The sequence below is a fragment of the Carettochelys insculpta genome, chromosome 2 (genome assembly GCF_033958435.1).
Source record: "Carettochelys insculpta isolate YL-2023 chromosome 2, ASM3395843v1, whole genome shotgun sequence".
Taxonomy (NCBI): Eukaryota; Metazoa; Chordata; order Testudines; family Carettochelyidae; genus Carettochelys; species Carettochelys insculpta.
The window spans coordinates 252,619,715-252,632,744 of NC_134138.1; the positions used below are offsets into that span (position 1 = coordinate 252,619,715).

Below are 13,030 nucleotides of genomic sequence, written 5' to 3' on the forward strand. Positions count from 1 at the left end.
GGCTCCATCCCCCACATCCCCCACTGTTGCTGCGCCAGGGCTGGAGAGAAGAGCTCTGGATCCAGTCTGCTCCGCACCCCCCAACTCATGCTGGGGAAGAAGAAGGAGCACCCATACACCCTACAGCAAGGAGCCCAGCCCTAAGCACCCCTGGCGTGTGGGAAGGCACCTCCCCAGCCCAGAAGCTATGGCTGGGGCCAGGAACTGTGACCCAAACCCCTACAAGGTGATAGTAGGGCCAGGTAGCACAGCCCTGCCCCCCACACCCAATGGACTAGCTCCAACTAGCTCCATGGACTAAGCCCGTTAGGATCTCCCAGCTCCCTGTCATAAGCCCCCTGCTCTGCGGCCACCACTCTCTCTCCTGCCCTGCCTGCAACGAACTCTCTGCCCTCAGCCCCTGCCCTCACTCCACCAATTTCCACCCCCCTGCCCTGAACCCCCCACAACAAAACCACTACGTTGATGTCTGCACCCATGCACTGTGCCCTGACCCTCCCACGTACTCTGAACCCTCTGCCTTCATTCCCACCTCCTACCAGCCCCTCACCCCTTCCACTAACTCCATGTCTCTGACTCTTGTCACCCCCTCTCCTGGGCTTGAGCCTCACTGTGACCTCCAACTGATTTTTCTGTAAGTCAGTGGACAATGACCCTCTGAAGTTTCCCACCCTTGGTTTCAAAAGCCATGCGTTAGGTCGTTTACCTTGGTCTTCCATTTCATTGCAGTGCTCCTATCGTAGCATCTTAAACCAACTGGAAGAATTGTCATAACTCTTTTTTGTGTGAGAGAAAAAGAAGGTCTTGGTACTTACAGGATATGTCACGCTGAGTAATAACTCATATCTTCATCTATTATGGGAACGGCAGTAAGCTTAGATTTATGTGCGTGAACGATTTCTCAGACTTTAAAGAAAATTCCTATGACTGACACTGCTAATAAAGGAGAAGTTTAATATACCAGTCTGGGTATCCTGGTTTTTTAAACAAATATTGATCCTGGCATTATATATAATATTTCATAGATTTTGTGACCTACTGGGCTATTACAGAGAATTATTTCACATAGGCCAGAAAGAATGAGTATGTTTATTCTACCTTTTTTATATACTTCTAAATTACATTGGAATGTGTCTTGCTACTCTAAAGAATTCATTATTCCCACCTCAAGTTAAGCACAGATAAACACCACTGAACTAATAAAAGTTAATGTCTAAATGAAATGCTCCCTATCATCTGTAAGAGCAGCAAATAAAATAGGTGGTGTAACCTTGATATTTTGAAACAGCAGTTGCCTTTTAGCACTAAACAGATGATAGCTGAGGCAACTTCTCTCTCCAGACCCCTAACATTTCTTTGACATAACTTGATTCCAGTTTTGATGGAAAAAGAAACCAGCTCATAAAGGTCTCTTCTTCTAAAAGGGGCATTTTACTTTTTAATGGTCAAACGCACGCAAAAAGCATGTGATTATGGTATTTATGTTTCCATTAAAGTGTCCTCAGTGAGTTGGGGGAGTCTAGCGTACTACTTTCAAGCTATTTAGATTTACAGCAGCCCAGTGCCTATTTTATTTCAATTATATTTGAGGACAACGCACTCTTGGTGAGAAATGATTACATGGCGACAACCAATAAATGCCCATTAGCAGCTTTCTATGGACTCTCCAACTATGGATGTTAGGTGATAGCTATAAAAACTTGATTGTATAGCATCACTGTCACCTAAATGAAAAAATACTATTGATCAGCAGCCCGTCTTTTCTTCTGTATGATGTAAAACATACTAGCACGCATTTCTCATCTACACTAAATCCCATATCTACAGGAATGCAATTCACAAGACACTTTTTTTGTCTAATCATGTAAAATAAAACATACCTTATGAACTCCATTACGCTTCTTTTTATTGTCTAAACCGAAGACACGATGCATTTAAACAAAGTCTTAGCAGCATGAATTATGCAAATCATTAGAACACAAAATGGAACTAATATAACAATGACAATTAATATATTTGCAGCTGCTCTGATAGCCAGCCCATCAAATTGTGTGTTTTTTGTTACAGTTTCAATATTCTTCATCCTTGGAACATACAAGTTCCTCCTCTTATCAAAAGCCACCTACCGTAAATCTTAGAAATTGCTTTGCGAAACATCATGTTTAGTGCTATAGGAGGCAATTTGATATGACAAGAATTATTAAGATTTAAAATGAGTTTTGAAAATCACTGAGGCTTGTTATCTACCTGCATTATGGCAGGCTTGACATCTGCAAGGATTTCATAAGACCTTAAAATGAAGAACTTCACTCCGTCAAACTATATTTATGACTTGACTGATGGTACGCTTCTTTGTAAAATAACCAGTTTTCAGTGCCTACCACTGATTCATTTTCCTTTAACCTCAGTTAAATTCTGCAGACACAAACAGCACTGAAGCAATCGGAAATCCCTTTGGAGTGCTAGAACAACTTATAAGGTAGGGGTGCTGAGAGCCATTGAAACAAACTGTCAACCCTGTATAACTGTCAAACTGTCAACCCTGTATAAGATGGAAACCATTTTAAGCCAGGGAGTGGGGCAAAATCTCCAGCACCTATGAATACCATACTGAAGTGTGTTGAGGAAAAGGTCTGATTTCTAGAGAAGGTCCTCATAAATTCTATTATACAGAATTCTTGTAGTCAAACCTGGCATGATTGAAATGGTAGTGAGGCAGTGAAGCACTTTAACTTTTGCATGAAAATTACCCACAATATTATCTATATCCACAGTTTGTAGGCAACGCTTTGTTCTCTTTTGATTTACTTTGGCATTATACTCATCTTTGTAAGGTACATCTGGGAAGAGGTGTATATATATGCAGTCAGGAGCAAATACTTCTCTGTTCAATATATCACACAAATTGTCAAATGTTGTAACAGTTCACAGGACAAAAAATAAAAATGCAGCATCTATGCTAGCAAGGTCTTTTAGAAAATCAGACCCCTTTTCAAAGGAACACACAGGGCAGCCACACACAAAATGCGCTTTTTTGATCTGAAATCAAAAGAACACAGGCTCCCAGATCAGGAGGAGCATCTCCTTTCAAAAGCTTCTTTAGGAAAAAAAGGCATGGCCCTTTTTCGTAAAGGCGCCAGGTTTTTCGATCCCTGGCCCATTCTTTCGAACTAGCAGGGACTATGTGGATGCTCTCTATCAAAAGAGCAGCTTGATCTTTCAATCCGCTTTTTTGTGCACGGATGTGCTCTTTCAAAAGATCATCTTCTGGAAGACCATCTTTCGAAAATTGCTGTGGTGTAGATGCGGTCAATGTAAGCACCCAAACTCAGCAGGGAAAGACTTTTTTTTTAGTAGCATGCCAATTAAAACTTAGAACGCAAAAGAACTTTTGGGTTAGTTTTTGTCTAACAGTTTATCAAGACAATGTCTTGGTCACATCCCACAGACTCTACTATAGCATTCTTATGCTTAAAGAAGCCAGCTTACACAAGATCATAATAAGCAGCTGTTTGCTTACATGCTTTATCTACTGCTTGTTATCATTCGGAGAACGTTGACAGCTAAGGTTACACAATTCAATGGTTAGTTTTGATGCAAATAAAAACTTAGGATATTACAGAAAAACAAACCTTGACCATGGCCTCACAATTAGACACAATAGTTTTGTTGTAAGTTTAAGGAAAAATTAGACAGTTTCTCAACATCAGTATGCAAGCTATTCTGGAGACATTTTGTTTACAGGTTTCTTCACATGAAAATTCAAACCACCTTTCAAACATACTTAAATGTCAAATTTTTGGCACTAAATGTAAATCCGTAACAGAAATAAAATGACCCAACTAAATTACCCCACTTTTAATATGAAGCAAACATTGCAGATAGAGATGCTGTTACAACTTTCTAATGACAGTTCACCAGATGATTCAATGAGGAAATATTATTTTTAGTACTTTTCACTGGCATCAACAATGGCTGCTAGCCTCTTTCCATTGATAAAGTAAAAGATTATCTCTATTTAGGAGAGTTTGTATATTTAAAAGCAAACAAAGAAGTATGGGCAAATGGGTGCTACTTATAATCAAAATAGAGCTTGTCTGCACTTGTCCCCAACTTCGAAAGGGGCATGGTAATTAGGGCCACGGGAGATTACTAATGAAGTGCTGCGGTGAATATGCAGCACTTCATTTGGCTAATTTTCCCCCGTGGCAGCTTCAAAGTGTTAAACTTCGAAGCACCTACATACACTTTGTGGAGTAAAGGGATGTAGAAGTAGCGCAGGCACTTCAAAGTCCCCGTGGCTACATGCAAGCCAACACTTCGACGTTGCCGCGGGAAAAAATTAGCCTAACGAAGTGCTGCATATTCACCGCATCACTTCATTAGTAATCTCCCATGGCCACGATTACCATGCCCCCTTCGAAGTTGAGGGCAAGTGTAAACCCAGCCATAGTGATTAGTCACATCATTATGATACAAGTTTATGTCAATATTAATATATATTTAAAACACTTTTTGGAAGTAAAAACTATTCCCAATTACTGCTCAAATTAGCCATTATGAATCACCAAAATCCCTGTGGGCATCATGAGATCATCAGGATCAACGTGATTGTGCAGGTGACAGCGGCTTTGTGAACAAGCTTAGGAAGGACAGTCCGTGCACTGAAGGTGGCACAGAAAAAAGCATGGAGATATTTGGTGGAAAATGGCAAAAAGTATATGAAACTGGCATCATTAGTGAAAAGGGGGCAGTGGCGTCAAACAGGACTTAGATGAGGGATGATGAGCAGAAGGAGCAAAGTTATACAGGGGTTGGAAGTTGGTTACAAGAAAGTACAAGGCTGATACAATGCTGACGCACATGTGAAGGCAACGCACAATCTCAGGCATTGAGGGTCAAAGAATGTCTTTATAAATGACTATTCAGGAGATGCTGCTCCTTCCTGGATAAAGACCTATGGGTGAATTAGAACATCAATATTTCCAGGCCAGGATTCTATAACACACTCTGTCTTGAGATAACCACAAAGGCCAACAAGAAGACAAAGATGGTGAAGCAAGTAATAACCCACATGCTACAGATGACATGCACACATGATGCACTATTATGAACATACCACATCCATCTCCAGATTTACCTACCAAATATTAAATCAATTCAAGATCCTGGTCTTCATTCACAAAGTCCTAAACAGACTGGGTCCTACCCAGTTATCTCAAAGACTGACTCTCAGTTCTGTGCTCAGACAGGCCATTGCTAGTTTCATCTGTCAGAGACCAAGCTCTTGCATGGGTTAGATACCACACTCTCTCTCTTGGAAAAGGGTTTACAGCTACAGATTGAGTTTTTGATAACAAATTTAGCTGAGCCTCGTGCATCTGACAAAGTGGGCCTTTGCCCACGATAGCTTATGCTCCAAAATATCTGTAGGCTATAAGGTGCCACAGGACTTCTTTTGTTTTAGCTGAGCCTGAGACTCAAGGACTTTCTGCAATACCCATACCTTAATTAAGGTGTTGTCCAACTTCATTTGGAGTTTGACTTCTAATAAGGAGTGGAAAGAGAGAGTAGAGTGCTCAGATCCTAATGGAACATATTCCATCTATTAGACAAGTTTTTGTAACAGAGCCCAGATACCTACTTCTCTGATAGGCACTTTACAAACATGAATAATAAATACCATTCCTTTTCCATTTCAACACATTTTTCCCAAGTGTCATTCTTGCTATGTTTCCCATCTTCCTCACTGCCATGTTTTAACAAAGCCCCTTGTCCAGATAGCTCCAGTTCTAGATTTTGAGTATTTTTTTCTCAATTTTGATGGATGTGTTGAGTCTCTCCTTTTCCTCATAATGATCAAATAGGCGTTAGTGAACTCCTCTATATTTCCATAATGACTAGATCTGCTTGAAGGTGTGAACAGGAGACTAGTTTGCTCTCAGTTCTGCATTCTTGATTATCACCTCAGTCCAATAATATCCCAGCCATAATTTCACTTTTGCACTCTCTCACTCTCCGGCAATGGCTACACTAGCACCCGCCTTTCAAAAGCGGGATGCTAATGAGCCACTTTGGCAGATGCTAATGAGGCAAAAACAAATGGGAAGAAGGGGCTTCCAAGGTCCAGGGGTCCTTTAGAAAGGCCCCCATCTACACCAGCAGCATGTGTTTCGAAAGCAGCACTTCTGAAACACACACATCTGACATTATGCAAATGAGGCACTGCATATGCATGGAAGTGGTTCATTAGCATCCCCCTTTCAAAAGGAGGGTGCTAGTGTAGCCACAGCCTCCTTGATTTTTCATCAGTGATCCCACACAGGTAGGTAGGTCAGGACAGGTCTTATTTTTACTCTCGGACAGGTTTTCATCAAAGGTAACCCTTTTACTTCTAATGACATTCATGCTATTCAACTCAGGCATGAAACTGTCTTTGCTCTAACAAAACGTTTGTAGAAGTCAGTGTGGTAACTACACTATCCAACCACACAATCTTGATTTGCAAGCTCCCTAAAAGTATTGTGATTTCTGGCACCCAATTATATTGGCCAATATAGCAGTAAATATGAAGCCTAAAGGTGAAACGTTCATTGTTTAAAAAACATACGGTTTTCCACGTTAAAAATAAGTTGTATATTCAGGCTGTATTTATGATAAACAATTTTATTTTACGCACAAAATAAACCCTACACAATGCATATTTGCTAAGCAATTTCGAAAAGCAGAGTGATTGAAAAAAGGAAAAGCAGCCATATGTTACTGAATGTGAGTAAAAACGTTGGGCAAAGTCCACATGAAATTTCATTAGTTCTCAATATCTGATGGAATATTTTTCTGTTATAAAGTATATATTTCTTCCATGCCAAAGGCCATTTTAAAAAATCTTTTCCAACTGGGTCCATCTATAAGGGTTACCCATAACAGTTTCCATCCCTCCATTAAAAATATCTCTAAACAGTTAGCTAAAGTATAGGTGATGGCTACATTCACTTAAGGTCAAATGCTACATCATCACTAGCACCGCGAGAATTTAATGTCTTCTGGTTTTAAGAGAAATATGAAAATTCAAAGCCCTACTCTGATGTAGGTTACTGACCTCAAATATTGCAACCAAGAGAATGGGATTCATGGGGTTAATGAAAGTGCAGCAGCATTTATCTTTTGAGATAAAAGAGGGGCATCCACAATGAATGTACATATACCATTGAATTAATTACCAATGTCTTCTGAATTAGGAATTTATAATTATTTTTCCAAAGTTCAGAAAATGCAAAGTTACAACACCAGCAATATGAACTAAAAAGATAGGTGTTTCTCACTTATTTAATAATTACAACTGTGTGAACTTTCCCACGTTTGGTCTATGGAATTTATGACAGTTGCAGATTGTGGAGTTCTGCATACCAATTTTTGCTGCAAATTTTCAGTTTCACTTGATTTTGAATGAATGAACAAATGAACGAAAAACTAACACATTTAATGTAGTTTGGCCACCAAAACATATGAGTCCCCTCAGTGACCACCACACATATTTCTTCCCACTACAGTCCATGTATGGAAACTGGCCCAAAGCCAGCCCTAGTTCACTTACTTGACCTAGGTTTTCACAAAATGTTCACAAAGCTCGGCTGAGGTTAAGATTTGTAATAAAATCAGACACCAGGTAAGCATTGTCTAGTTTTTGGTTACATTAGAAGAGTTTTGCATAGCTAAAATAATTGCTCCAAACAAAATTCAGAACTGTCGCTGTTCCCCAGTCACATTAGCAAGACCTTTGATAATTAAAATAGAGGCTGTTACAAGTTTGACTATAATTTGAATTATACTAAATGATGAATCTTGGATACAAATCCATTTTAAGAATGAGATGAAACATTAGAATAATTACAAATGCTTGTGCTTCTCATTCCATTTGGGCTTGATTTGTGTTAACTCAATATTTTTCTACATAAAGGCTTTTAAAAACCCATTAATAAAATGCAGCTCTGGCTTTATAACTGATGAACAGTCATCTCCTATAGCAAAAACGTTCTGAAGCTAAATTTTTGAAACATAGTATTGACTGATGTCTGGTGCCTACCTGTCTACAGGTGAAGACTTTGAATTTCTTGTTTTTTTCACTTGGGCATACAATGCTTCAACTGTCTGTCCTTCTCTGGGGCTCTGAGGCCTGGTGTTCAAAGTCACTGTGCCACTATTCGTGGAAGAGTCATATGAAGAAATTCCAGCATACACTGAGTTTGCCTCACATCCAAATGTCCGGTTAAAATCTTGAATCTCAGCATAATCACGTTCGCGAGCTTGTCTCTCTCGAAATTCCCGAGTTTTGGCTTGAATTCTGCAAAAATTAAAATAATTCTGAAACTGAAATTTTAAAAAATAACTTGTGAAAATACTTTGAGTCACATTAATACATTTCTTTCAAAGCAAGGTTTTTTCCTCACTAAGTAGCAGATACTTCAAGGTAATATTTCAGACACATTCTGTACATGTAAGTGTTTTAATTTTCAGTCAATGGGCTGATCTACATGTGGACAAATCAAGATATATCTATATGGCTCTGCAGTTCAGACTACAGTGCTATGAAGTGTGTGCTACTGTGTAACTCCTCCATGTGGAGGCATGAACTAAAAGGTACCGAAGTCTGGGTTAAGGCAGTCCTGTTTAAACAGGACAATATTAATCCAAACTAGGTATCATCTAGTTTTCACTTGCAATGTCCACATGGGGAAGTGACAGTGGAACAAGCTAGTCCATGCTGCATTTCATAACCCCATAGTCCAAACTGTACGGTCCAGTAGACTGGTCCTCAGAAGAGTTCATCGGAATGAACTAAAGGTATCAGTTATACATGAATTAGTTAAACTACCTTAAAATCCTGCCTGGACACATTCGTTCAAAATGAAAGTGGTCTTATACTATTTTAGCTTGATTCACTTTCATTACTTTGGATTAATTTTCCTTAGCATCCGTACACAGACCCACTTTCTACATGGGATATCATGCTTGCTCACCTATCAGGTTTAGTCAGCTATAGCTAAATTATGCTCCAGAAGAGTGTTTCTTAAACTTTTTGAGACTACAGAACATCAAACAGTAACATTTTGAATATGGAACAGCTATGAAAATGTTCTTAAAAAAATTGTCAGACCACAAAACAGAATAAAAACAACCCTCCCCGCCATCAAACAACAATATGTACAGCAAAACCAGAATGAAGTAATTTAATCAGCTGTCATAGCAATGATGAAGCAACATTGTATCTGATTTTAATAACAAAAAATATATACCACCCATGTATGATTTCACAGAAAGTATCAGATGCTCAGGGCACACCTGCAAATTGTTCATGGAATACCAGTGTCCACTGAAATATAGTTTAAGAAACACTGCTCCAGAATATTCATCAATGATTTTTTTTTAAAATCCATGATTACTCCTCTTTCATCAGTAAGGAAACAGGACTGACCTTAGTTTAATTATCCATTATTAGAGTTTTAGTTATGGTGCCCCCAGCACCAGACACTATAGTCATATCATATTCTAATTCACAAGAGAGCTATTTGTTCATACATGTTAAATTTGTTTGACAATTCACCTGGTTTTGATTATTTTAATTTGTCACAAATAGAAACGGAGATTTAATCGGAATATATTGACATTTGCAAGATGTCCAGTACGCACAATCTTCAATAATTTTGTGAGACTGAAGATTCAGTTCCTCAGTCTGCAGCATATGTTCTCTTGTGAATTGATTTCAATGGAAAATGAGAATACTTGGAACCAAATGACATTATGTTCTTTATTTCCAAATGCGGTATTCCACGTGTTACACCAAAACTCCAAATGGACACTGATGCCATATATTGATTTTTAATCCAGATGCACCATAACTAAATCTCAAAAAACTAACAAAAATCTCATGGTTAGAAATTTGATGAATTTGTGGATTGGTATTGTATGGATAGCTAATTCATACAGGCAACATTTTTGAAAGGATGTAAGTGAACATCAGAGGTGCATAGGCACCCTTAGGCATTTTGGAAAATGTGCCAGATAGAAATACACAGAAAGAAATTCAAAACACTAGAATTCACACACTGAATTCATACTCTGTTAATGTAGAAATCAAAAGCACTCAAAAAGCCTGGACATTCTGATATCAAAAATTTTCTTGCAAGGCTAAATTGTGTTAACATTTTCAAAAGCACTTAGTGACCTAAGTGACTTAGGAGCCTAAGAACCATTTTAAAATGACTAAGAGCTTGCGTTTAAAAAAAAAAATAGATATTTAAATATACAGATTGGTATTTACAAAAAGCACATAGGTGGCAAACGTCCTTTAATTTCAATGGGGCTTATATGCCTAGGCATTTGAAATTCCCACTTGAGGCCAATCTACATCTTTTGGTATTGAAATGCTCTTAAAAACGTGGAATTTAATCATTTAGGCTGCTAGGCCCTACTTGTGTTCAGTAAGATGTAGGCTCCATAGTGACTTCCGAAAATAGTCATTTAGGCATTTCTGAAAATCTTACCCGTGGGACCACAATTTATCCTAGATTTGATTCAGTGAAGGGAAAGGTAAATGTACATTTTTCTTACTTGTACTAGCAAAGCCTCTCGTTCTTACAGGAGGCCATGCAAATGCCCAGGGTGCCAAGGAAGGAACAGAAGTAAGGGCAGTTTTTCTTTCTCCATAGATGTTTAGTGAAAGTACCAGTTCCTCACATAAAATAAATGCCTAGACATATCTATCTTTCCAGCCAGTGCTATCCACTTTCTTTGTGAGCAGTAACCTGCTTATAATCACCTCACCCATTCTAATGTTTTTTGTGCACCCTCAGTTGACACTTCCTAAGGTCTTTTCAGAACTAGATCTTGCAACAAGACTTCACACTCAAATTCTCTTTGAAGTGAATATGGACTCCAGTAGATTTTATGACATCCAGTTAAAAACAATTAGTTGAGATTTCCAGTTTAAAAAAATAGAAAAGGGAATTAAATGCAAGTGAACACTACTGGAAAAAAAACAACAAGGAGTCATGTGGCACCTTAGAAACTAACAAACTGATTAGGGTCTGAGCTTTCTTGGGTAAAACCCACTTCTTCATATATGGGCACATAACAGAATTCAGAGTATGTTAAGTTTTTTATTCACTCATTTTTTGCAAGTTTTGTTTTCAACATGTAATGTTTATAGTAACATTAGTTTTTTTAAACTGATTTTAAGAAAAAACAGAAAAATCTTGCAATACATCTCTCAAAACACAGCCTGAGAGATGGGCACTCTTTGTACTGAACTGGCTCAGCTTCCTCTTTTCAAATGCTCCTAATCTTTCTCAGAGTCAATGCATCTTTTGTGCCAGTATTTGCCACAATCTTGGCAGTCTCAGCCATGGGATTGGTTGGGGAGGTGGGCAGGGGGCACTGGCTGAGTATCAGCACCCTTTTTAAAAAAACAAACAAACAAAACAAAACAAAAAGGCACTGCTCAGATTAAACATGTTTTTAAATAAACAAAGAACCTAGTTCACTACAAACATTACATCCAAGGCAAGTTTCAAAGCTTCCATTCTTTTTGGTGTATGCCTGTAAAAATATTATTACAATTTGTTAAAACAGTGGAAGGAAAGGTATATTATTCACTATCCCACAAATCAGAGAACAGACCATTGTGATTCAAATTGTTTACAACCTTAACTACACTACGTACTATCTATAATACACAAAGTATAAACACAAGGGACCAAAGCCTGAAAACAACTAGCTTTAGTTGAAGATTTCATTTCTATTTTGCAGGCCTGTGTTAATAGTATTTTTGGGGCTTGTGTACGATGCGTTGAGATTAACGCTGTCTGAAAAGAAAAATAAATAAGGAAGGTCAGGTGCTGGTGGGTTCTGGCATTTTATCTGCAGTTTCAAGAGCCATCGTTTCATCACATCCTAGAAGCTGTAGTTGGTATTTCCTTGACTGAACAAATATTTCACATATTGAGGACAGCCAACATTTTAGTGCATGAAAATTGATGATTTAACCACAAATGGCATGAACTAAAATCTGCATTGGTCAGTCCAATTTAGGCCCAATATGACAATTATGAACAATTCTTATCCAACTGGTAAGATCATCCCTAATGTTACATTGAATATCACATTATAATTCTGGCGAATTTAGCTATGGTTTGATGACGATATCACACAGCCATTGACATCCCGACAAAATGTGTGTTCTGAAGTCTCATCTGTTCTTGATGATATACGGGTTGAACCTCTCTAATCCGGAACGCTCCCGTCCGGCAATATCCATAATCCAGAATGTTTTTAGTGAGCCAGATGACCATTCATCATTAGAGTGGCCAAGTTTCCTGTGATACCATAAAGTTTGTTTCCACCCACCAGTCCTGGCTCTCAGTGTTCTATGCTGGTATTTAGCTCTAGTTAACCCCGTAAATGTCTTCTAAGAGCTCAGTAAGCAGTGGAAATGTTGGTAATGTGCTAAACAATATTGACCTCCCGTAGTCCAGCAAATTCTCTTGTGCAGCACCAGTCAAGTCCCAAGGATTCCGGATCAGAGAGGTTCAACCAGTATTGCCATTTATCTGTTCAATCTGTCGTTCATGTTTATGGACCACTAATGTTTCTGCAGCAATTCAGTATCATAATCCACATCTCCATATCAAGAACTCCTAAACAAAGCTGCATGAGCATATATGGTTCAACACACAGTGTTTATCTCTACTCCTCTGACTGACAATTGATTATGTAGGGTGTCATGCCAATAATTATGGTGATACCCAGACTAGTTCATAGAATGTTACCTATAATTATTTAGTAATGCATATCCTGTCACGAAAACATAGAATTAGAAAATCTCAGGGTTAGAAGAGACTGCAAGTCTAACTCTAGCCTTCTGCCAAGAGGCAGGATTTGTTTCATCTACCATCCAAGACAGATTGCTATCCAGCCTCCTCTGAAGCAGTTTCCACAACCTTCCTAGGCAGTCTGTTCCTCTGTCCCATTGCTC

The 13,030-nt window shown here is 38.6% G+C and overlaps 1 protein-coding gene across 8 annotated transcripts in view; it reads right to left on the minus strand.

Annotated features, from left to right (window-relative positions):
• Positions 1–13,030, minus strand: part of PARD3 (par-3 family cell polarity regulator) — a 735,311-nt gene that overhangs the window by 138,628 nt on the left and 583,653 nt on the right. For 7 of the 8 annotated variants that reach the window (XM_074984984.1, XM_074984976.1, XM_074984978.1 and 4 more), the window contains one exon: positions 8,084–8,341. In XM_074984984.1, coding sequence (XP_074841085.1) covers positions 8,084–8,341 — 258 coding nt within the window. Of the gene's footprint in view, positions 1–8,079; positions 8,342–13,030 lie in introns of those variants that run through there. The other variant, XM_074984980.1, reaches the window with a different exon arrangement.